Raw genomic sequence first — 21622 nt, forward strand, 5'->3', positions numbered from 1 at the left:
ATCATTTACACAGGAACGACATTTGCTGGGGGTGAGACAGGCTCCTGCCAAGCGTCTACACTCCCAAGTGTCAAAAAACACTTTCATATCCATTTCTCTAATGCCAGCCTAGGCTTATTAATTTCATTATGTCACTACCTGAATGGTGTAGTAGGAGGTTTGAAGACAGGAACACCCATTCACGTGTGACATATTCTTGAAGATGACTTTAGAAGCTGGGTAATCTCACTGGGGTTTCTTACGTGATTGATTTGTGATAGCAAATGACAGTTGATTGAAATGTTTATACAATGTTTTCCTGGGACACCCAAGAAGACAATGATGCTCTCTGTGCTATCTGGCACCAGTGTTCCTGCCTTGCTGTGTGAGAAGCTTGCTCCCTGAGGGCCATCCACTCCCTTCTTGGCACAGTGGAGACCATGGCTGGGCTCAATGCCCATTTTAAGCCACCATCTTAAAGAGCCAATGCTCTGAAGGTGGGACAGGAGTACTTACTCATTCTAGAATTGTGTTTTCAGCAGACTTTGTGTTCATTCCCACTTTCCAAGGGACAAAACAGGGCTGCCCAGCTAGCTACTCTTGACTCCTGGGGATTGGAATGGCAGCCAATGTATCTGACTGGGTTTTGGTTCCTGACATGGGTGCTGTGCCCACATTAGTGTGCTTCATAAAGGCATAGTAAGGGAAGAAACCTTCCCAAGGAAGAAGGCTGTCTAAGGGATGAGTGCAGTGCTCAGCTTGGCAGGGAAGCACCCTTTTTCCTGCTGCCTCCAGATCCACCTCACCACAACCTTGTTTCAAAAAGTGGGAAGTTGTGCTCATAAATGTGCCTTCCTCTTTCAATGGAAAAGTCCCGTTGTTGAAAGCAGTTCTTGCAACAGTGCTTGGTCTACAGGATCACTTGATCTTTGTGCAGGCAGTGTTGTCCTCGCAAGGTGTTACTCTCTTTTGATATGAGAACTTGACTTCTGTGGGTGGTCTCCCTGTGAGAATATCCAATAGTTTTTAAATACCTTGCGCTTGCCAGTGGGGTTCTAGCTCTGAACTCTAGTGTTTTAATCCTGTGTTCTGGATCTGGTAGTATGTGTGTTTTCATCCCTTAATAAAACAGGGAACTGATGTCCAAGAGGCCTCTGGACAACAGAAACTGACATGTTGGCGAGCTGCTGCCTGCCTCCCTGCTGGCTTCTCTTGTCATATTACCAGAGGCCAGGTTTGCTTCCCAAAGCGAGCTCTGCATTAAGATCTAGTCTCTGTGACCACAAAGAAGCAGAGCTAAATTTTAAAGAGGGAGAAGATTATCCCTGTCCCTAACTATGGCTCATGAAGACTTGTTGCACCAGCACCTGCGTCAGTGCTGAACAGAGCAGCCCACCCACTGAAGGCCATGGGCCTCTTCTGCATCATTGGCATGGTTCTGAGTGGCCCCTGTTGCCATGGCAACATCCCTCATAAATACCCTCTGGAGGGAAGCCTAGCCAAGCTGTGGCCTCTTGAGAGTCTCTCCTTGCTCCCTGCTCTAGAGTTCCTGCCTGCCTATCCACTGCTGCCAAGGCTACAAACCTGACCAGGTGAGCAACCTGTACCCAACTTGGAGAGGAAACAGGAAAACTTCTCCTGGCAGTGGGGGCCAATTCACATATGAGAGAACAAGAAACCAAAAGCAAGAAGCTGAGCCTTCCCAGCATCGGGCATAGCAAATAGAAGAACCCCACAAACATGTACTGATGTGGACACTCACCCCACCTTTCTCAGAGGCATCCTCCTCAGCCACAGTCAGCCAGCTAACAGGAGCTCCTGTCCAGGGGTTCTAAGGGGACATTCTTTTACCTTACATGTCACTTTCAGTGTTGCCTTGATTAACTCAACAGACTCCAGCCTTTGGGAAAGTTGGACATTGTCCAGTGGGAAACTATAACTGAGAAACAGAAGGTACTCAGAACCCTAAATAGTAGAGGGACACTGAAGAGCCATGATACCAAACAGAACACATGACATGTTCAAGCCAGAAAGGGGCACAAAAGTTGTTAAGAGTCACCTGTGGGGCTATAGAATAGAGAACCATTGTTGTAGGGGGTCACTGGGCTCAACTCTTCATATAAACGTATTGGAGGAAAGGCTATCTGTCTGTTTCCCCTTTAGCTGGGATATAGAGGTAAAGGGCCACGTGTGCTCTTCTGACATCTTTCTTCAATGTTGAAGCACAAAAATGATGTTGGACCAACCTAGTAATGGAGCCTATCTGTGCACAGCACACTTGCCCTGCTTCTTCCTTCCAGAAGACACCCTCCACCCTTCCTGTGACATCCTCTACTTGTTATGGCCTACTTTGAACAGTTTTTTTGTTTCGTTTTGTTTTGTTTTCCAAGTGCACCCTAGCATAGGGACCTGGATTCCAGTCCATCATGGGCTGCTACCCCTGGACACTTATAACCACTTAGAACTGGACTTTTACAGTAATGACCTGAGTTCCTGAGGGCCCAGTCACCTTGGTTGAGTCAGCCTTACAGAAACAATACCACTTTCCACCTTTCTTCACCCCATCCTCCTTTCCTCCTCTGTATGTGGCAGGAGACAGAGGGAGGAAGTCAAGGCCCCAGTGTATGGGGGGAGGGGGGGGTGGGTGTAGAAGGAGGAAGAAAGGGCCCCAGTCTTGCTCCCAAGCTGCTTGAGCATCTGTGCTTTGGGCCCATCTTTCCACCTCTGCCTCTACTAGTACTTCCTGAAGGAAGTTATCCCCAGTCGTTGTCACCTGTACCCCAGTGCTAACACTTCAACCCCTCTAGCCAGACTGTGCCTTGCATTTTCTTACTGTTCTTCACCCATGTTCTGATCCTCGTGGTCTGTCTCTGCATTCATAGTCCTGTTGCCACCTTTTACCCCTGTGCCCTGCTGGGCAATGGTAGCCTGTTCTAGAGCTCCTAGGTTGTTCCCAGCTCCAAGCACCTAGCTTCCTTGTTATTGTCTCGTGGGTTCTGCCTATCCATCTGTTGTGACTCCCTAGCAGTCAAAGCCACCTTCTCCAGGGAGTTTCCTCTGCCATTCGGAATACTCTGTCCCTTCTATCCTTACCATAGCACTGACCTGAAGGGTGCAGTCTCCACAAACTTGACATCACATACTCAGTTCACCTCATGTTCCCAGTTAGATTGCACCTGGTATTGGGAAGAATGGAGTGCAGGAAAGATATGCTGCCACTTTCCCCACCCAGAGCCAGTTTTTGTTGAAGCCCACTTGCCAAGTCTTTCCCATCAGCTGGGGAGAGGCTTCACAGCTCACTAAGTTGACATGGGCTTCCCTAGCTTTTTTGAGGCCATTTACAGTATGCTGATCTGCATGTGTACAGTATGGCATGATCTCAGCCACGCCAGTTAACATGTCTGGGACTTCACTAAGTCACCCTTTCCTATGCATGTGCATAGTCAGGATACTTAAGGTACAGGACAGATGCCACTGTCACCATACTATGTCCCACAGACCTTACCCATCCTGTAAGGAGCAGTGCCCTGTGGCCAGTGTCTCTCTGCCTTCCACCTCTGTCCTTGTGTCTTAGGGCCTTAGGAATAAGATCTCTAACCGGCTAGGCTTTCAGAACAAAACTGGAAAAATCTTGCCTACACGGCCATGTGATACCTTCATAAAAGTTAGCTGGGGAGCTTGGTACATGTTTCTGACAGGACACCACCAGGACTGCTTCCCACAGATTGATGGTATACATCCTGAAGGTCCTTCCAGTGTGGGGCATCCCTAAGCTTTCAGAAGGCAGCTTCTGAGAACTTCTCTCTGGGCCCTCCCAGTTCTGCCCTAGCTTCTGAGCATGGGGTACTGGATTTCTGCCTCTATAGCCCTTCTCCTGCAGCCATAGTATGTCCTGCCAGGCGGCATCTGGGGAGGCTGTTACTCTCAGCAACTGTGACTGTGTGACTGACACTGGCCTCTCTCTTCACCTCTACTCCCCTCTGCAAAAGGAGCTGCAACCTGCAGCCTGTCTTAGTCCTGGCACTGTCTTGACACACAGAATCCCTACATAAGCACCGAACACCTAGTACCTGTCTTCAGGCCACATTACCTTAACTCCAAGCATCACTTCCTGTACATCTGAAATGATGCTGGGGTTTTTGCTGTGTGGGTAAATGGTACTTGCCAGCCCTGCGTTACAGAAGTTCTTGGTAGAGCATTCCTGTCCTGTGAAGTATGGAGGAGCTTCTTCTAGTCACGTGGCTGTCCTAACTTCCTTTGTCTCCCCTGTGTTGCAGATGATCTCCAAACCCAGCGAACCACCCCGGCAGCCTGAGAGCCACCCTGAGGAGACGGAAGAGGAACTCCGCGAACACCAGGCCTTGCTGGATGAGCCCTACCTAGACCGACTCTCTGGGCAAAAAGAACCTTCCCTAGCTGGTGTCCAGGTGAAGCAGGAACCCATTGAGAGTGAGGAGGAAGAGGTGGAGCCCACTCGAGACACGGAACCCAGTCAGCGCCCAGCCACTGAGCAAGAGCTGCTCTTCAGACAGGTGTGGAATGAGGAGAGCAGGCAGCTGACTCAACTTCTCCTTCTGTTCTCTGAATCACAGACACTTACTGTTCTGCCTTCACAGGCGGTGGGGTATGTTTGCTGAACACTCTCATGTACCTCTCTGGAGGCATTCATGTACCTTCTGGAGCGTATGGGCCACACAAAACTATAGGAGGCTGTAGATTGTAACAAAAAAACAAAAACAAAAAAAAACAAGCATTGGTGAGATTCAGCATAACCTGTAAAACTAGAGTGGGAGGTTGAACTATTAATGAAAAAGGAGCTGGGTGTGGTGGTGTATGCCTTTAATCCTATACTGGAGAGTCAGAGTCTGACAGATATGTGAGTTTAAGGCTAGCCTGGTCTACATAGTGAGACCATGTCTCACAAACAACAGAAAAGAGTCAGGGTCTGCTCAGCAGAGAGGACAGTGAAGTCTGGGACACAGTACAGAATAGCAGACTGCCAGAGAGAGAAGATGCTCAGTGAGTGACTGTTGATTTGCAGTGAAAGATAAACTGGCACTTGTCTAGAAAGACTAGGGACATTTGGATAGGACATGGGAAGCCGTGGATTAGAAGCCAGAGAACCTCCAGGGAGGCTGCTTTTGCCTCAGGAGTGATAGGTATGCCAGGGGATCCAGAGTCATGGACTCTAGTTGTATTTCCAAGAAGCAGTACTTGATCCCTGGGTACTCTTCTAGGGCATATGCCCCTGCTTGCTGGACTTTAGGATTCTCCCAGGCAAGCCCCTCCTCAGTCCCATGGTTCTCTAGATAAGGCCGCCACCAATGCTTCTCCGTAGCATTTGGTAATGCCAGAAAAGCAAGGTTCCTTCAGCAGATACCTATTGACTTCCATTCTCATAAGGTCCCTGGAACAAGGAGGTAGCACCCACAGCATGAGGGTGGCTTAGATTCTCCTGAGTGTCTACTTTGGGAATCGGTCTCATAGTCAGTCCCCAGCACCCAGCTCTGTGGTACTTTTCTCTGTCTTGGGCATGGGTGACCTGTTTGGTTCTGGGAATACTTAGCTCCCATCATATAACCACCACTCTTTAAAGTCTAATAGAATTAAAAGGGTGAGAATACTGTGGGTCTTATGAGGCAGGAACCCAGGAAAATCAGTGGCTAGGACTGTCTACTGCTCCAAGCTGATGAACAGAAAGGGACTTGGGGACATGTTTGTCGTGTCTGAAGTAGACCCTTAGAGGAAGCCAATACCTACTTGCCCTCGTTGAAACCAGTATTCTTTTACCACACAGATTAAGTCAGGGTATTTCAGTAGGTGCTTTGGGGACTGGTCTCTTTTAGACACCAGATGATCCAAGCATGAGACAGTCCTTAGGATCCTTACTTCCTGTGTTCTCTGGAGAACCAGTGAAACTGCTTCATGGGACCTTGGACACAGAGTAGTTTGTGGAAACGCACAGAGGGGACATTAACTCCTTAATGGTCTGGTGTGAGCTGGGGAGGCCGTGGGCCTTCCACTTCTGTGTGGGTATTTCTGGCCCTCCTACAGGAGGTGCTCTGCCTCCCTGCTGTGGTCCTCATGTCTGCAGCTCCCCTTCTGTCTGCTGAAGGCTGAAACATCTAGGTAAAGTCCCCATCCTCTGCTCACAGCCCAGGGCTGTGCCCTGCTTCTCAAGAGTGGGTATTTTCAAGGCCATAAGATCTGTTCATCGAATTGGACTTGGGGCGAGGTTTGTGGGGGTGGTGGGAGTTGGACTTCCTTTTTAACATGCTGCAGTGGCATGGGATGACATGGTGTTCTTTTTCATCTGTCTCAGGGCCCTAGAAAGTGACTTCCTCTGTTCACTACAGAAGGAGCAGCCTCTGGGCGGGTCAACCTTGGGAATCTCATCTTTGACTCACTCCCCACAGCTGGTTCACTTCCCACTGGACATGTACCTCAGCCAGTCCCCAGAGTCGCCATCAGGGTTCACATCCCTCGGGTAGCAAATCCCCTGAGTGGTGATCCCACACTTTACAGCTACCGTTGTCAACCCAGTCCTCTCTCCTGGGCACCTGAGCCCTTAGCAGCATGTCTCATTATGTCATCTCCCCCACCCTAGTTCTGGCCTTCCTAGCTTGAGAATGCTAGAGTGGTTTGAGGCCAAGGCAAGGAACACATCAGACATTATAGAGCTGGCCATTCTGTACCTGCTTTTGCTCTCTTGCTGAGTTTGGCCCACAGAAGAAGTACCTGTGGAGGGGTGGCAGTATGTCTTCACTGTCCCATTTTCACTATGACCAGAGTGACTCCCCTAGCCGAGGACCTGAACCCTGCCTAATACCAGCCCCTCCACCACTGCTCACCGTCTCTTTAAAGAACACTTCCCAAGCCCCACCTGGACTACACCTCCCTGTAGGCCTTTGAGATGGCAAGTCCCCACATCCTCTCAAGCATGGCCAGTGTGCCAAGTGCATTCTCTGTGATCCCACTCAGATCATGGCCCATGGTTAAGAGGCATGCATCCATGGTTATTTGTCCCACAGTGCAGAGGCCTGTCATTGGCTAGGGGGTGACTGAGTAATAAGTGTCACAGACAGGTGGGAAATGTTCTGCCACTAACGGCCCTCTATCTTGCCCCACAGCAAGCTCTCCTGCTGGAGCAACAGAGGATCCACCAGCTAAGGAACTACCAGGCATCAATGGAGGCTGCTGGCATCCCTGTGTCATTCGGCAGCCACAGACCTCTGTCCCGGGCTCAGTCCTCCCCAGCATCTGCCACCTTCCCCATGTCAGTCCAGGAGCCCCCCTCCAAACCAAGGTTCACCACAGGTAACTTGTAGCCTCTTGCTGGTAGGGGGAAGCAAGAGGACAGGGGCAGTCTGGGAGTATGGAGCAAGCCACCGATGAGAGGCTAAGGGGGCAGCCTACAGTTGACTCTGGGAAGAACCCAGGCCACACTGTCCAGACACAAGTAGCCAGCGCCATGTCAGGCCTGAGAACCCCACTCACTCATGGGAGCACACTACAGTGCTGTGATTCTGGGGCTGGCCACAAGCTCAGAGAACCACCTTCTCTTTTCCTTGCAGAAAGCAGTCCCACCTGTGCCAGCGCAGAGCTTCCCAGCTTCCCATTCTTAGCAGCAGCAGCAGTGTTGGTCTTCTGCAAGTGTCCCCTAAACCAAACCCAGGACAGCAGCATTGCCCCAAGGCTCCAGTGACACCCTGTACAGTGCTTAGTGAAAAGCTCTTCTAGAGCAGAACACAGCAAGATCTGGGACTAACTGGGCCTCTCTCACCTCTGGCATTGCACCTGCCCTGTGGGTTGGAAATAGTGTCTCAGTGGCACCTTAGCAAAAGGTCCAGAGGTCCAGAACAAACTAAGCAGAAGTGTGGACCAGTTTCATAGAGGCAGGGACAGAAAACTATCCCCACAAGATAGCCACACCCACCTCTTCCAGTGTTGTAATATGAGCTACGGGCTAAGTTCTGGCACCCGGCCGCCCGCACAGCTAGCTTTATACCCGAAATAATTACATGGAAATTGTATTCTTTTAAACACTGCCTGGCCCATTAGTTCTAGCCTCTTATTGGCTAATTCTCACATCTTTGATTAACCCATTTTTAATGATCTGTGTAGCACCACAAGCTGGTGGCTTACCAGGGAGGATCTTAACCTGCGTCTGTCTGGAGTGGGAGAATCATGGCAACTGACTGACTCGGCTTCTTTCTCCCAGCATTCTGTTCTGTCTACTCCGCCTACCTAATTTTCTGTCCTATTAAAGGCCAAGCAGTTTCTTTATTAATTAACCAATGAAAGCAACAGATAGACAAATGACCTTAACCAATAGACAGATGACCCTTCTCCATCATTCCAGTAGTTTCCTGTAATGACAAGCAGGGAAGCTAGGATGGTTCTTCATAGTGTTTTGATTTAACATTTCTTTCTAATGAAGAAAAGTTATGTAAATACTGAATGGCTTTACCCTTCACAGGTCTTACAAAATGTCTTCCTGCAGTACACTGCAACTACAGCCAAGTTCTTTTCTTAGAAGGAAATTTCCTGTTAAGGGAAACATTTCAGTAGTAATACCTAGAAATTAAAATTACTTCAAAAAAATTAAAACTGCATTTCATAAAACCCACCAAGTTTTCAGTCCATGAGCTGAAATTAATATGTCCTCAAAAGACTGCAGCTCAGATAAGGGAAACCTTGGTGGCAACTTGCATGTAAACAGTATTTATTGGCTAGTGGCTAGTCAGAAGAGACCTTCCTATCTGTGCCATTCTGTGAAGCCACTCATGACTTCTGTGGTCCGCAGCTTCTGAGCTAGCTGTGTTCATATACTTGCTCATTTCAGATAGGCATGTGTATACATCTCACATATGGAACCCAGCTCCCTTTGTATTCTTATGTCCATCTTGAGTGAACCCACACATGCCACCATTTACCCTGTGTCCAGCTGCTCTGGACGTTATCTGTTGGCAAACCACAAAACTCATGCTGGCCTGGACCGGCCTGGACCATGTGGTAACCTTGGGCAAAGTCTACCCAACAGACTTGCTAAATGCAGAGCCTAGTCAGTGACCAGGCAGACGGCCTTGAAGGGCCAACACCTGTCATTACTAGAATTCAGCATAGCCCAGAGGCGACCCAGACCCCGACCTCTTCTCACCTTTTATTCCGTAACTTGGCCCAATTCCAATGATGCAGCCATAGTTTTTCTAAGCTACAGTGTTGGACAATGCTGGGTCTCTCATTCTGCTTGTATCTAGATCCTCTAGTTCCCACTTGGAAAGGGGATAGGGTAAACTTGAACCAGAAACCAATTCTCCTCCTGGGAATTCTTCTGCTGTCCAGGGCCGTCTTCTGGCATTGACTGGCTCAGCCCTGGGCACTGCTCTGACTTCAGCTCTGCTCCACTGCAGGCCTTGTGTATGACACACTGATGTTGAAGCATCAGTGCACCTGTGGGAACACCAACAGCCACCCGGAGCATGCTGGGAGGATTCAGAGCATCTGGTCCCGCCTGCAGGAGACTGGTCTCCGTGGCAAGTGTGAGGTATGGGGTCTATCTAAGGTGACAGAGGAACACCTACTGCCTTTCTTGCTCCTGGACATGGTTTCCAGCCTGCTCTATTCACAGTGTCTGCCTGTTTTCATGTTACAATGATGGAAAGAATCCAAGAAACATTGCCTATGTTTCCTTGTCCCCATCCATACTGTCGATGGGCTTCTGAGAAGCCCATCTCAGCACCTTTGCTGTTGTTGTGATAGAATACCTGAGGCTTGTGCTTTAATAAAGCAGAGAGGTCTGTTTACCACCTCACAGTTCTGGTCGCTAGAGGTTCCAAACCAAAGTACCAGCATCTCACGAGAATGCCTTGACTAAACCACAACTTGCAGAGAAGCAGAAAAGACACTGCTGTGTAGGCCGGCCTTTCTCTGTGACAACTTGTTCATTTGAGAATTAATTTAGTCATAAAGACCTGAACCTTTATGACTTCTAAGGGTGAAGTCCCTGTTTCCCAGTTACCTTCTGTCAGAACCACCTCTTGCTGGACCCACAGTACCAACACTACCAGATTGGGCGTGTAGCTTCCTTTCCATGAACCTTTGGGGCTTCCCATGGCAGAGTCCAAACTGTTTTCCTAAGATTCTGTATCTTCTACAGAAGCTAGCACCACGGGCTGTGCTCCTCAAACCCACAGTGCCAGGCTGCTTCCCCATGGCTGTCTCTGCCTTCTTCCTAGTTACTTTTCAGCCTGCTCCTGTGACTGGCCAGTGTGTGCATCCATACTTCTGCAGTGAGACTCGGGGAAGATGAGCCTACTTGTCCCCTTAGTCCTATCAGCTACATCAGAAATCCTCCCTGAGGATGTGTGGAGAGCTTTGGACCTTTTCTTCCTCAAATGTTAGGTTCCGCAAGGCAGTGGCCAGAGTGGAAAGCGCCTTCTCCCCCCACCACCACCCTCCCTCTGTCCCCCAACCCCATTAGCTTTGCCTCTGGTTCCTTTATGCCAGCCCCAGGGAGCTGTGTAAGAAGGCTCTAATAGGGTTGTCTCTCTAGGTGCTGGTCCTCAGCTTTGTTAGCTGTCATGCTTGCTCTCAGAAGGTCTCCCTATCTGCCAGTGGGGTTCAGGTTTACCCCACATTTGGCCACAACAGAGCTGGTCACATACAGTATTTCTCTGGCCAAGATCATGTTGAGCTTCTCCTGGTTCTCCACACATGGCTCAGCAGGGTGCAGTCCCAGGTCCTGTACACTCAGGAGTCCTAAGCTGAGGAAGAAGGATAAACTTGTGTAGGGCAAGGCTCTGCTCCTGGGAGCTGGTAGACTCAGGTGGGCCTTCCTTCCCATCTGTGCAGTAGGACTAGCATCACCTACAGGATTGCCTTCAGTACCTGCCAGGGGAGTCTGCTATGACCTCTCTTCAACTTGAAAAACCCCTCCATGTCATTCCCCCAGATTGTCCTGCACATCAGCATAGGATAGGGCACAATGAGTCTCGGGCACTAGCAGGAGCCTCGTGGAGCAGCAGTTACTTGTTTCCTCTCTGTGAGCCCAACTGCCCTCCTGTATGCTCTGCAGTATTCATTTATATTATTTATGATATATTTATATCATCCCAGGGCTCACGGGTCCCCAGTGTCCCTTACCTCTCAAATTGTACCTCACTTTTGGGGTCATCCCAATATCAAGCCCACACCTGCTCCTGATGGCCCTCTGTGTGGGAAATGAACATTGAGGGGTGAAGTGAGGGCACAAGCACCTGCTTTGGGAATCTATCCAGAATGCTATGCCACTGGGGGGCAGCATTGACCTGTGTACACAAGCCCTGAGAAAAATCCTTTTTCCTCTCGTGCTCCATCCAGCTGGCCTTGCATCCTGCCATCCTGCCCGTCCAGATGCTGCCCTGAGGCATCCTTCAGTTGCCAGCATTCACAAATGTCTTGCCCCTTCCCAGGAAAATATATTCAGGCACGACTATGAGACATATTCTCAGCTAAGAAAGCAAGTAGAGCCGGGCTGGTTTGAGAGTATAAATATCTGAGAAAGCAGGATAACCACCCATCTCACCTTCCGTTGTACCGTCATGGAGGTGTGAGAGATATTTGCTATATCTGGGCCGCTGGCAGAGGATTCTTAGATGTCAGTCTATGAAGTCAGAGCAGAGTTGGCAGGAGCCTCAGGAGAGGTAGGCTAGGACAAGATGGGGCTTAGAACCATTGGCAACAGTAAAAGCACTGACCAGCTTCCTAAGTGTAAGTACTGTAATCCCAAGCATGGGACGCTTACCTTGTCAGCTCTTTGTTGTGCAGAGGAGCTGTTCCTTAATTCAGCCCAAGAAAGCAAGCTTGCATCCACACCAAGTCTCCATTGTCTGGCTTCCAACACAGAAGTCAAGTAGAATGATGCTATGATATCCCATAGACTCCCAACCACTGACTCTGAAACTAGATCCTGGACTGTACCTCACTCTGGAGGGCCTGTGGGTGGTCTCACCCCATGAGTTGCCTGAACTAGAGAGAGGTCTTCTCTGTAGGCCCAGGCCCCTCTGCCAGCCTGCAGAACCAGGGCCATACTATATTGGTTTAGGTTCTTCACCATGTAGGTCAGCGCCTGCTGGACCAGACAAATGGTCAGGAAGGGGAGAGCAGATCTGTTGTCAACAGCTTGTTGAGTGATGAGGACTTTCCTTTGCCTGACTTCCAAGGAGCCCTTTCCCTGTAAAATATTTGTCTGTTTTATAACCCACTGGCCAGCTAGGTTAAGTGATTAACTCAACTGAAGGGCAGGCTCTCATCTGCTAGTGTCTAGAGATCTGAAGGTAGCCCAGAGTAGATGTGGTGATCTTACAGTCTGCAGAGGAGCACAACACTCCTAAGCACCTCCCAGTGTAAGCACAGATTCCAGTGTGTCAGCCGTGGGCAAGAGCGGGCCACAGAGAGCTGCTGTTGAGGGACACGAGAGCAATGTCCTGAGTCCTTTGAGAATGAGCTCAGGCAGCTTGCCTCACCTCTGACACTTCTTGTTGTCTTAAGCCCAGACCCTAGTTCCAGAAAGAAAAGTAATAATTTGTTGAAAATCGTATGTGTGATAGTCAAGGGTAGCATGTTGAAAACTAGAATCATTTTTTAAATGTTTTTCAAAGCTGTGATTAAAGTGCAAGCCACCTAAAATACTTTTAAATATTGTGTTAGGAACTGTTTTGTTTCTGCTTTTCAATAATCTAATAATTATAAGCCCATCGTCATAACCAAACTGTATTCCCTCTGGCGCAGTGGCCTTGCTGAAGTAGAAATTGACCTGACATATTTGTTCTTACCTTATGTCCCCACAGTGCATCCGTGGACGCAAAGCTACATTGGAAGAGCTGCAGACAGTGCACTCGGAGGCCCACACACTCCTTTATGGCACAAACCCTCTCAACAGACAGAAACTGGACAGTAAGAAACTTCTAGGTACTCGAGACCTTCCTTACATCCCTACCAGGCTTGATCTCCTGCAAGTGATGTTTCTACCCCTTGGCCCCTGTAGCTAGGGCTACTGTGTGGCTGACCAGGACAGGAAGGCTGGATCTACAGTCCATTCTGGAAGCTGCTCAGGACTGTTTGAGAGCAGGAGCGTACAGCCCTCGTCCTGTTTGCAGTTTGTTTTCTTAAATCTCTTAGGGAAAGGCTGAGAGGACATAGAGAGCCCCAGGCTTGGCCATGTTCTGGCTAGCAGAAACCTATTCTACCTCACCACCAGGGTCTTTATTCAATAAAAGTAGGATTTGACAAACTGTGGGATCTACATTGCCTATGTGGTTTACCCCACAGAACCCAGCAGCTTAGAGATGGTGACTTTTGCAGTAATCCAAGATGACAGTAGAGATAGGACAGAGATAGGGTTAGTGCTTTCTGCCTTGGGTCTCTGACTTCAGGTCATGGTTCAACAATGGGGGTTCTTGAGATGCCCAAAGTCCATTTCCCACCTACAGTCCCCAAATGGGCCCCATATGTGCTCACCTTCACCCTCAGAAAACAGGAGACTCCCCCTGCAGGAGCTTGGCCAGTTCAAAGGACTCTGACAGTGAGAGTTCCCAGCAAATAGTATCCTCATGTTTACAGAGCCATTGCCCATCCTAAGCTGCCAGTGTAGGCTCCACATGAGATCAGGAACAGACAGGACAGTGCTTGCCAGGCAGCTAGAGACTAAGGCTGTACTAAGTGTCCTCGAATTGGGAAGATACTGTGGACAAAGGTGAAGAAAGAAGTGTAGGTCACTTGAACACTAGTCCCTAGCTTGTGGCCCACACTACTCCACTAAAGCCTATTTTTGCTTGGATTTCTTTCTTTGTTAGGACATTTTCCCCACACACTACACACATCCCCATGCCCCAGCAGCCATGACTCTGTTGCTGTACCCTGTGTCTTTGTGGTGGCCATGTGAGGTCCTCACTTGGTGTCCTTTCCCTTCTGGCTAAGCTTTGCACTTTCGCACTGTGGGAGGTACCTAGCCTATCACTGCCTAACCCCTCAAGACCCCTGTTTAAGCTTCAACAGTGTCCTAACAACAGATCTTCACAAACATTCTTGGCCCAAGTATTTGAGACATAGTAATAGCAGTTACCCCAAGTTCTGTTAAAGTAGGCCTAGTTAGATTTGTAAATACTACTTAGATTTTCTTTCCTTTTTAAATCCAATCCACACATTTCTCTGCCATGTACAAAGACCCTTTGTAGTTATTCCCTGAAGTGAATTGCCAGTGTGGTCGGCAGTCACCTTCCCTAGAAGCAAGGGGGCACCTAACAGTCATGATGAAGAAAGGCCTGGCTTGGGTCAGCTGTAAAGCTGTCAAGGCAGACCTCCGAAAGACCGACTGCCGCAGAGTGTGCGTTGTCTGTCTTACCCATCCACATGCTGAAACATCAACTAACACTCTGCTGGGCGTAGACCAGAGGGCTAGACTTCAGGAGTGTTTTGCAACCTGACTCAATGGTTATCACCTCAAACTGCCAACAGGTAGAGCTAGGCTGTAGCCTAAGCTAGGGTGAAAGATATTCAGTCTAGAACAGGGGACCCTTGGATACAGCTTGTGATGGACATAAAAGCTCTTGTCATGAGCATCATGCCCTGCCTCCTATTCAAGTGTGCTTTCTGTGCTTAATATCTAATAACATTCCTTTTTCCCTCTTCACTGGCTGGAAATGAGCATGAAAATATTCCAGTGATTGACATCTGGAATGTACATGGCATTGGCTCTAGTTTCAAAGGGAAATGCACTTTCATAGCCTTCGCCACCACATAACCAATGTGAATTTACTGAAGAAAGTCTCAGGTTCCTTTCTTGACATTGCACTGCCGTACCTTTGTTAGAATGAAGGGTAATAATGAAAGTACTGTTTCTTCATGCCTGGCTGATTCCTGACTTTAGATGCCAGGTGCCCTGTGTGATGGCTTCAGTCTGTGATACAGACCCATAATGGCTGCAGTTGAACAGTACACAGTGAGCAGGTGCAGTGTGGCTTGTAGTCCACATCCCTCCTTCCCAGCCTTTTCCCAAAGGCCCAGACTTTCCCTACCTACCCTATCCCTGTTCCCTGAATGGATGTCATCTCTGGAAAGGATAGCCACCATTTAAGACACTGATTTGACATGTTGCTTCCCTGTATAACTCCCCTACATATCTGCCCCTGCAGATTTCACTCTGCTGCAAGAACCTGTGTATGCAAAGTTTAGAGCATTTTTACCTGCTGCCCACCTGTCACTGAAGGAAAGATGTATTTAATCCCCCTGTTCTGTCTCCCTTATTTTTATGTGCAAATAAGGACCAAGCCCTGGACCTATTCTATGAATGCTTAGCTGTTTGAGGCAGAAAGGCAGGGATGATAAGAAGGTGGCCTTGGTAGGACCCAAGAGTCCTAGCCTTCAAGAAACAGCAGGAAATAGAGGCCACAACAGTGCTGTTTCCTCAGCATGAATTGGGGGGATTGATAGTGGCAAGGAATATGCAGGTATGGCCTTATTCCTCCAGTGCCCTGGGCTAGTTTACTGAGATCCATACTTGGACCTTCAGCCAGACATGTAGATACATCGAACCTCTCCTAACTCCAAGATCTTCCAACACTTAATGGAAGAGGCTTTGTGCTTTAGCAGGAATACTATCAGGTATACACAAGCTTCCCTGCCCACAGGTTCTCAAGGCAGCATGATGTCTGGATTATGCAGGTCTCCTGGGAGGCCCACCCCCACCTCCTGTGGCCGTCTAACCATGAAATCCTGCTCCCTCTCAGGCTCCTTGTACTTGTTGCCTGGTGGTGGAGCCTTGCAGGGGAGCCAGTGGGACAAGAACCATCTTGTCCTGGGATCCACAGCACGCTCTAAGGACTATGCACTCACGGATCCAGTGCTACCCTGATCTGACCCTCATCTTCTCCCCCACAGGCTCACTGACCTCCGTGTTTGTCAGGCTCCCTTGTGGTGGTGTTGGGGTAAGTATTTCTTTAATGTGTAAATAATGTCCTGTTTGTTCTCAGAGCCCCAGTGGTCACAGAAATCATTGCCTTGCTCTCTCGAGTGGGTAATGGCTGCCAGGTGTTTTCCATAAACAGTACTATGGGACAGGCGGGGCCATGTGGGGCTTCAAAGGAACTGAGAGCTGGGAGCTTTTTTTTTTTTCCACCAAACTCAGGCACCTTTTTGAAGGGAAGGTTGTCTGACAATGAATGCATCTGGAGCCCTGCTAGTCCACAGTTCTTGTGCACCTTGTGTGTAGACTGCCTTGGAACATCCTCAATAGCACTGTGCTCGTGTTCACACAGGCCACAGAGGCTTCTTGGGGCAGAGTGGACTTGTTCTGCACCACTTACTAACTTGTACTCCAGGTAGAGTTCTCTGTAACATGCCCATGAATCAGGTGACATTCTCTGCTTTGTGGTTGATAGCCATTTCTATAGCCAGGTGAAAAGAGCAACTCGTCACTTGGGAAACAGACTGAGACACACAAGTGGCAAAGAACTGGCCATCAAGGTGTCTACTCCAACTGCACAGACATTCCTTGGTCTCTGTCACCATACTGGCCTCGGGAGATAGAGGTTCTGCTGTATTCCTGTCCTCTGATGCAATCCTCCTTTCTGATCTTCTGACCCTTTGAGTCCCACTGCACCACTGTGTGTTGGGCCAGAGTTGTCCAGGCCAAACCTGTACCATGTTTGATCACAAATCCTGGGGTGAAGCTGAGGTCTGGATTCTGTTATGGAAATGAAACAAAATTGTTTTCTTCCTGAGTCTTTACAGAAATCGCTGCTTTGAAAATTGTCCCGTCAGAAAGAGAATCGATGGCATCTATTCATACCACCACCAAGCCCTCCTGGAGTTACTTTGTTTTGTATTGTAAATAGGCTGCAATCTCTTAATTCGGGGCAAATTTTTGGCCCGACTTGAAAAGATTTGGATTTGCACTGCCCTGCAGCCAGAGAGCCCTGTGCAAGGCAGCATTTATAATTTGCAAATGAAAACTAAATGCAAGCTTAGATCTAGGGGCAAACCTGGGCAGTCTCCTGCACCACTAGCCCCAGATCTGAGGTGCAACAGGCATGCCAGATGAGTGCAGACACACTGCACAGATGTAAGTGGAGCCAATGAAACCCAGCCTGGAAAGGGGATTTGGGATCTTCAGGTCTTTCACATAGGTTCTGAGGCAGGAAGAAGGCCTACAGGCTCTGGCCTGAGTAGACTAAGTTTTCCTTCTAGGACCAACCCACTGGTGTGTCAGAGCAATGGGAGAACTGTGTAGGGTGTGTAGGATGGGGAGCAGGCACCCAAAGGCAGGCCCTCTGTCCCTGGAAGCAACTTTCCATTGCCATTTTCTTCTTATAATAGTTCTTTCAGAGTTGAAAACTCCTTAGCTCTGTTAAGGTTTGAAATAGTTTCAACCATTTTTCAAACCAAGTAAAAACACTCCTGCATTTGTTCACCTCATTATTGTAAATTTCAAACTAGTAAGGACCTGTGTTCTTGACTTTCCCTGCTCCTGTCCCAGCCCTGCCTGGGACCTACCCTCCCACTTGAGCCTCCTGATTCCCAGGACTCACCCAAATTTGCCACATGCTCCATTATTGTTATTCAGTTTTCATTTCCCAGATGCATCTGTGTTTCCATTTCACCTATGTCTATCCTTTCTGTAAAGTGCTTTTCTATAGCTCCCATTCCACATTCGCATCACCACCCTGACTAAACAGGGCTGACCCTCGGTACCACTTCAAGGGAAGCAGCTGGACAGAAACTGGAAAAAGTAGCAGGGAAGTCTTGTCAAGTTAAGTCTTTGCAACCTGGGCTACTATAGTGGGGATTGTCCAAGGGTTCACTCCTTCCTCTGTGAAGAAGGGGGCTTGGCCAGACTACGACACTTACCTCAAATGTCCAGAAGCGTACAGTCTACAGAAAGCCCTGAAAGATCAGGCGAATGACATGCATAGTCCCTTCCCCAAGTCTTAGCCCAGGTCTAAAGCCAGGCTCCCTCCTCACACTTGGGAAGGAAATGATCACTGAGCTCATACATAGCCTTTGACTTGACTTGAACTACCCAGAACACTGCTGCCCCCTGGACTGATGGACTGTCTCCTGCACTGTCACCTTTGATATTATAATGAGCTGATAATGATTTGATTCTCCAGCCGAAGCTGGTCTTCATAGGACCACAAGCCACTGTCTCAGCTTTGAATAGTGATGCCTCCCAGCAGGTCATCCTTTGGCTTTTGGGAGCTCTTTAAAGAACATAACAGGGCTAAGTACCCCTTTCAGTGAAGTCTAAACCCATACAAAGGAGTTTTAGGTTGTCTGTCTCTGAGAGTGAAGCTTGTGGAAAAGCTGAAAAGGGTTGCTCCTCCCACTGGTGATCAGTGTCTGTCAGTTAGGATGGCGTGGAAGGCCCAGATGGAAATGAAGAGAGGTGCTTGTGGGTCTGGATTCCCAGCTTCTTTGAGTGCTCAGAGGTGGTGTATGTGAGGATCTGGCAGACCTCAGATTTAAGAAGTTAAACAGCTTTAACTTCTTAGCCAAGCAACACCCACCCTACTCCCCCAGGCCATAACTCCCTGACAAGGCCTAAATCTCAGTGTATCTGGTCCAGGCCCCATGTATCCTCACAGGACACACATACATAGACAGTTGTTCTGTGCCCTGACATTGCAGCCCTTTAATCTCTGCCTAGACTCCTGCTTTGGGCTTTCCTGTAGACCCAGTAGTGGGAGTGTCTTGTCTTGTTTCCCACTAGCCAAACCTTAAAAATACATCCTCCTGGGCCTGCAAGATGGCTCTGCAGGTAAGGATTCTTGCTGCCAAGCCTGACAACCAAGTTTAATCCCTGAGATTTATGTAGTGAAAGGAGGGAACTGAATCCTTTAAGTTGTCCTCTGACCTCCACAAGAATTTACTTTCATGTGTTCATACCCATGTACACACACATATTCCAATGTAAGCTTTAAAAAACTGTAATGCGGTCTCCTTTGCCCAGGCCAGTAGACAACTGGCTGGCCTGCTACTGTTTGAAGTAGAAACTAACAAGCCTCCTTCCGGCCACCCAGGACAGACCTGGTGGTTCTTTGTTATGCCTCATGCCCTAGTCCCATTTAATTACTCTCAGCCCATAGTAAGAGCGTGCAGTTAAAGTTAACACAAAGTAGAGCCACTGATTGTAGTTTCTCTTCCATTTCATTTTCTGCTGGTTAACACAACTCTTAGTTCCAGTTCCAATTTCAAAAGTAGCCTAGGATCCTCACTGTCAGCTTCAGGTCTGTTGGAACAGGTGAAAAGAGAAGGATATCCCAGAGGGGATGGAACATGGTATTTCTGGTCACTTGATTTTTATTCCTGTGTTTAATGTTTTAGCACATCTCAAAGAAATGTACCTGATATGGGTTGCTATGTCTGCCCTGGCCCGTCTACAACATAGGGGCAGAGCTTTAGGAGATCCAGGCTGCACAACCCTGTGTGATGGCAGTGACAGTGACCCAGGATTTGGCTCACCAAGGAGTGTTGTTTTCACAGGTGGATAGCGACACCATATGGAATGAGGTACACTCGTCGGGGGCAGCCCGCCTGGCTGTGGGCTGCGTGGTGGAGCTGGTCTTCAAGGTGGCCACGGGAGAGCTAAAGGTCAGTCAGCACAATAGATATAGCTGGGCGACACAAGGAGGGTCAGCCCAATGTCCTTTTCCTGCTGGCGAGGGCCTGGAAAGGATTGGTGCAAGGTGGCTCCTGTCCAGGATAATGTAGACGCTCCATGCTGATGAAAATGTATAGTTCACATTCTGAGGTGGATCTGTGCAGCCCTTTACCCCTTCCCAGTTGCTCAGGAGCCCAGAAAGCTTTGTTCATGTAGCTCCCTCTTCAGTATCAACAAAGTGAGATTAAAAAGAGACATTTTCAGAGTATTGATTGTAAAATAACATCTAGCATAGTGCATGGCATCTAGATTCACATCTGTCTTACAACAGTGTGAAACTGGTGGAGAGACACTGACCTGTGTAAGCAAGGGTTAAAAGGGAGTGTCTTGTGGTCTTCATGAAAACTAGAGACTAGCTAACTTCTCTGACCTGAGCCAGTGTTGGCACACGGCAAATCTTGAAGGCAGTGCAGCGTGGACCCTGCAGCCGCCTGTCTGTTGTGTAGTTGTCTCACCCCCAGGATGTTTACTGAGCCAGGCAGCGTTTGAAAGTTAAGGTCCTAGATCTCAGCATCCCAAACCCTAACAGAAATCATGCTTTGTTTTGTTTTTAAGATTTATATACTTAATTATTATATGTGCAGTGTTATGCCAGCACGTATGCCTGCACACCGTAAGAGGGTACCAGATCTCATTATAGGTGGTTGCTGAAAATTGAATGCAGGACCTCTGGAAGAACAGCCAGTGCTCTTAACCTCTGAGCTGTCTCTCTAGCCCCTGTTTTGTTTTTTTAAACTCTTACTGCTACCTACCACTCATCTCATAAGAAATGCCATCCCGTCCAAAGTCCCTGTGCATAGGGACAGGCACGTGTGAAGTCCAAATCCCATCACTGGCACCTCCTGTCTATCCTGTTCCCAGAAGTGAAAAGCATTATTCTTCTTGAGAAGTGTCTTAGATCTCAAGTTGTAAGGCCCATAATTTTGCTCATCTTTACAAGGAAAAAAGTATATCTCTAAGAAAAGAGGGTCTGACTCAGCTCACAGTGAACTGTGTGCCGAGAGGCTTCCTGTAGCTAGCCAACACATGGCCCCATTCAGTACCATCACACTGTCTTCTCTACTCAGGATGGTATGCTAAAAGATGTGGGCCTGAAGATGAAAGGTGTCCACTTTGTGGAAACTTATGCTCATGGGGAAACGTCCCCTTGGGAATCCATCTGTGCTCATTGTCAGGGCTGTTGTGTCTTCATTCCATGCTTGACTGCTGCTCAGCACCATACATACTGTTGTCTGCTCAGGACAAGAGGCAGGTGGAATCAGAGGCTTGTTAGACTCCTGAAGCCAGTGCCCGGAACTCAGCACAGAGTGCAGGCACAAGAATGAGAACAAAGTTTGCAGTGCTGAGTGTCAGAGGGTGGCATCTGCTTGGGTCTTTCCCTCTCAGCCTTACCTCTGCCCTGTCTTGTCAACCCAGTGCCCTTGGCTGACCTATGTGTGCTCAGCCCAACACTTCCTGGGGCTGGAGAGAGTCGGACTTGGTTGAGTGTTTTTACAGCAGCAGCCCCAGTGGTGTGCCAGTGGTTCTGTAGAGTATGAGTAACGGGGCGTAGGCTGTGCAGCCGTACCATCCAGTGCCAGCTCTGTCGTGATTATTCTTATAGATGGGAGTAGAGTTGGGTACTGTGTGTGCGACGGAGGTGAGCCCAAGATCTGCTTGAGGCATAGCATGGACACAGCAGTAGTCTATATGAGCACTTTGTTTTATTAGAGAATGATGGGAAAACAAGTTCTTATTTAGCCAAGCTAGGCTCCGGCTCCCAGTGTAGGTGAGACTGGCCTCAAGCTCCTGATCTTCCTGCTGGAGTTTAGCATGCCCAGCTTTCTTTTATCTGTATTTATGTTTGCCACAAGGCTGCTGGTGAGCAACAGGCAACAAGACTGTCTGGGACCCTAAGCCACACCCCCGCCAGTGGCTGCAACCCCCACTGTTGGCACTTAGAAA

At 48.6% G+C, this 21622-nt stretch overlaps 1 protein-coding gene across 13 annotated transcripts in view; it reads left to right on the top strand.

Annotated features, from left to right (window-relative positions):
* Positions 1–21622, top strand: part of Hdac4 (histone deacetylase 4) — a 265090-nt gene that overhangs the window by 213373 nt on the left and 30095 nt on the right. For 10 of the 13 annotated variants that reach the window (XM_057753741.1, XM_057753832.1, XM_057753732.1 and 7 more), the window contains 6 exons: positions 4257–4511; positions 7110–7296; positions 9393–9526; positions 12810–12930; positions 15898–15944; positions 19501–19608. In XM_057753741.1, the coding sequence (XP_057609724.1) occupies positions 4257–4511; positions 7110–7296; positions 9393–9526; positions 12810–12930; positions 15898–15944; positions 19501–19608 (852 nt within the window). The remainder of the gene's footprint in view (positions 1–4256; positions 4512–7109; positions 7297–9392; positions 9527–12809; positions 12931–15897; positions 15945–19500; positions 19609–21622) is intronic. The other 3 variants (XM_057753758.1, XM_057753765.1, XM_057753782.1) reach the window with 2 other exon arrangements.

Source organism: Chionomys nivalis, chromosome 2 (assembly GCF_950005125.1).
Source record: "Chionomys nivalis chromosome 2, mChiNiv1.1, whole genome shotgun sequence".
Classification (NCBI taxonomy): Eukaryota; Metazoa; Chordata; class Mammalia; order Rodentia; family Cricetidae; genus Chionomys; species Chionomys nivalis.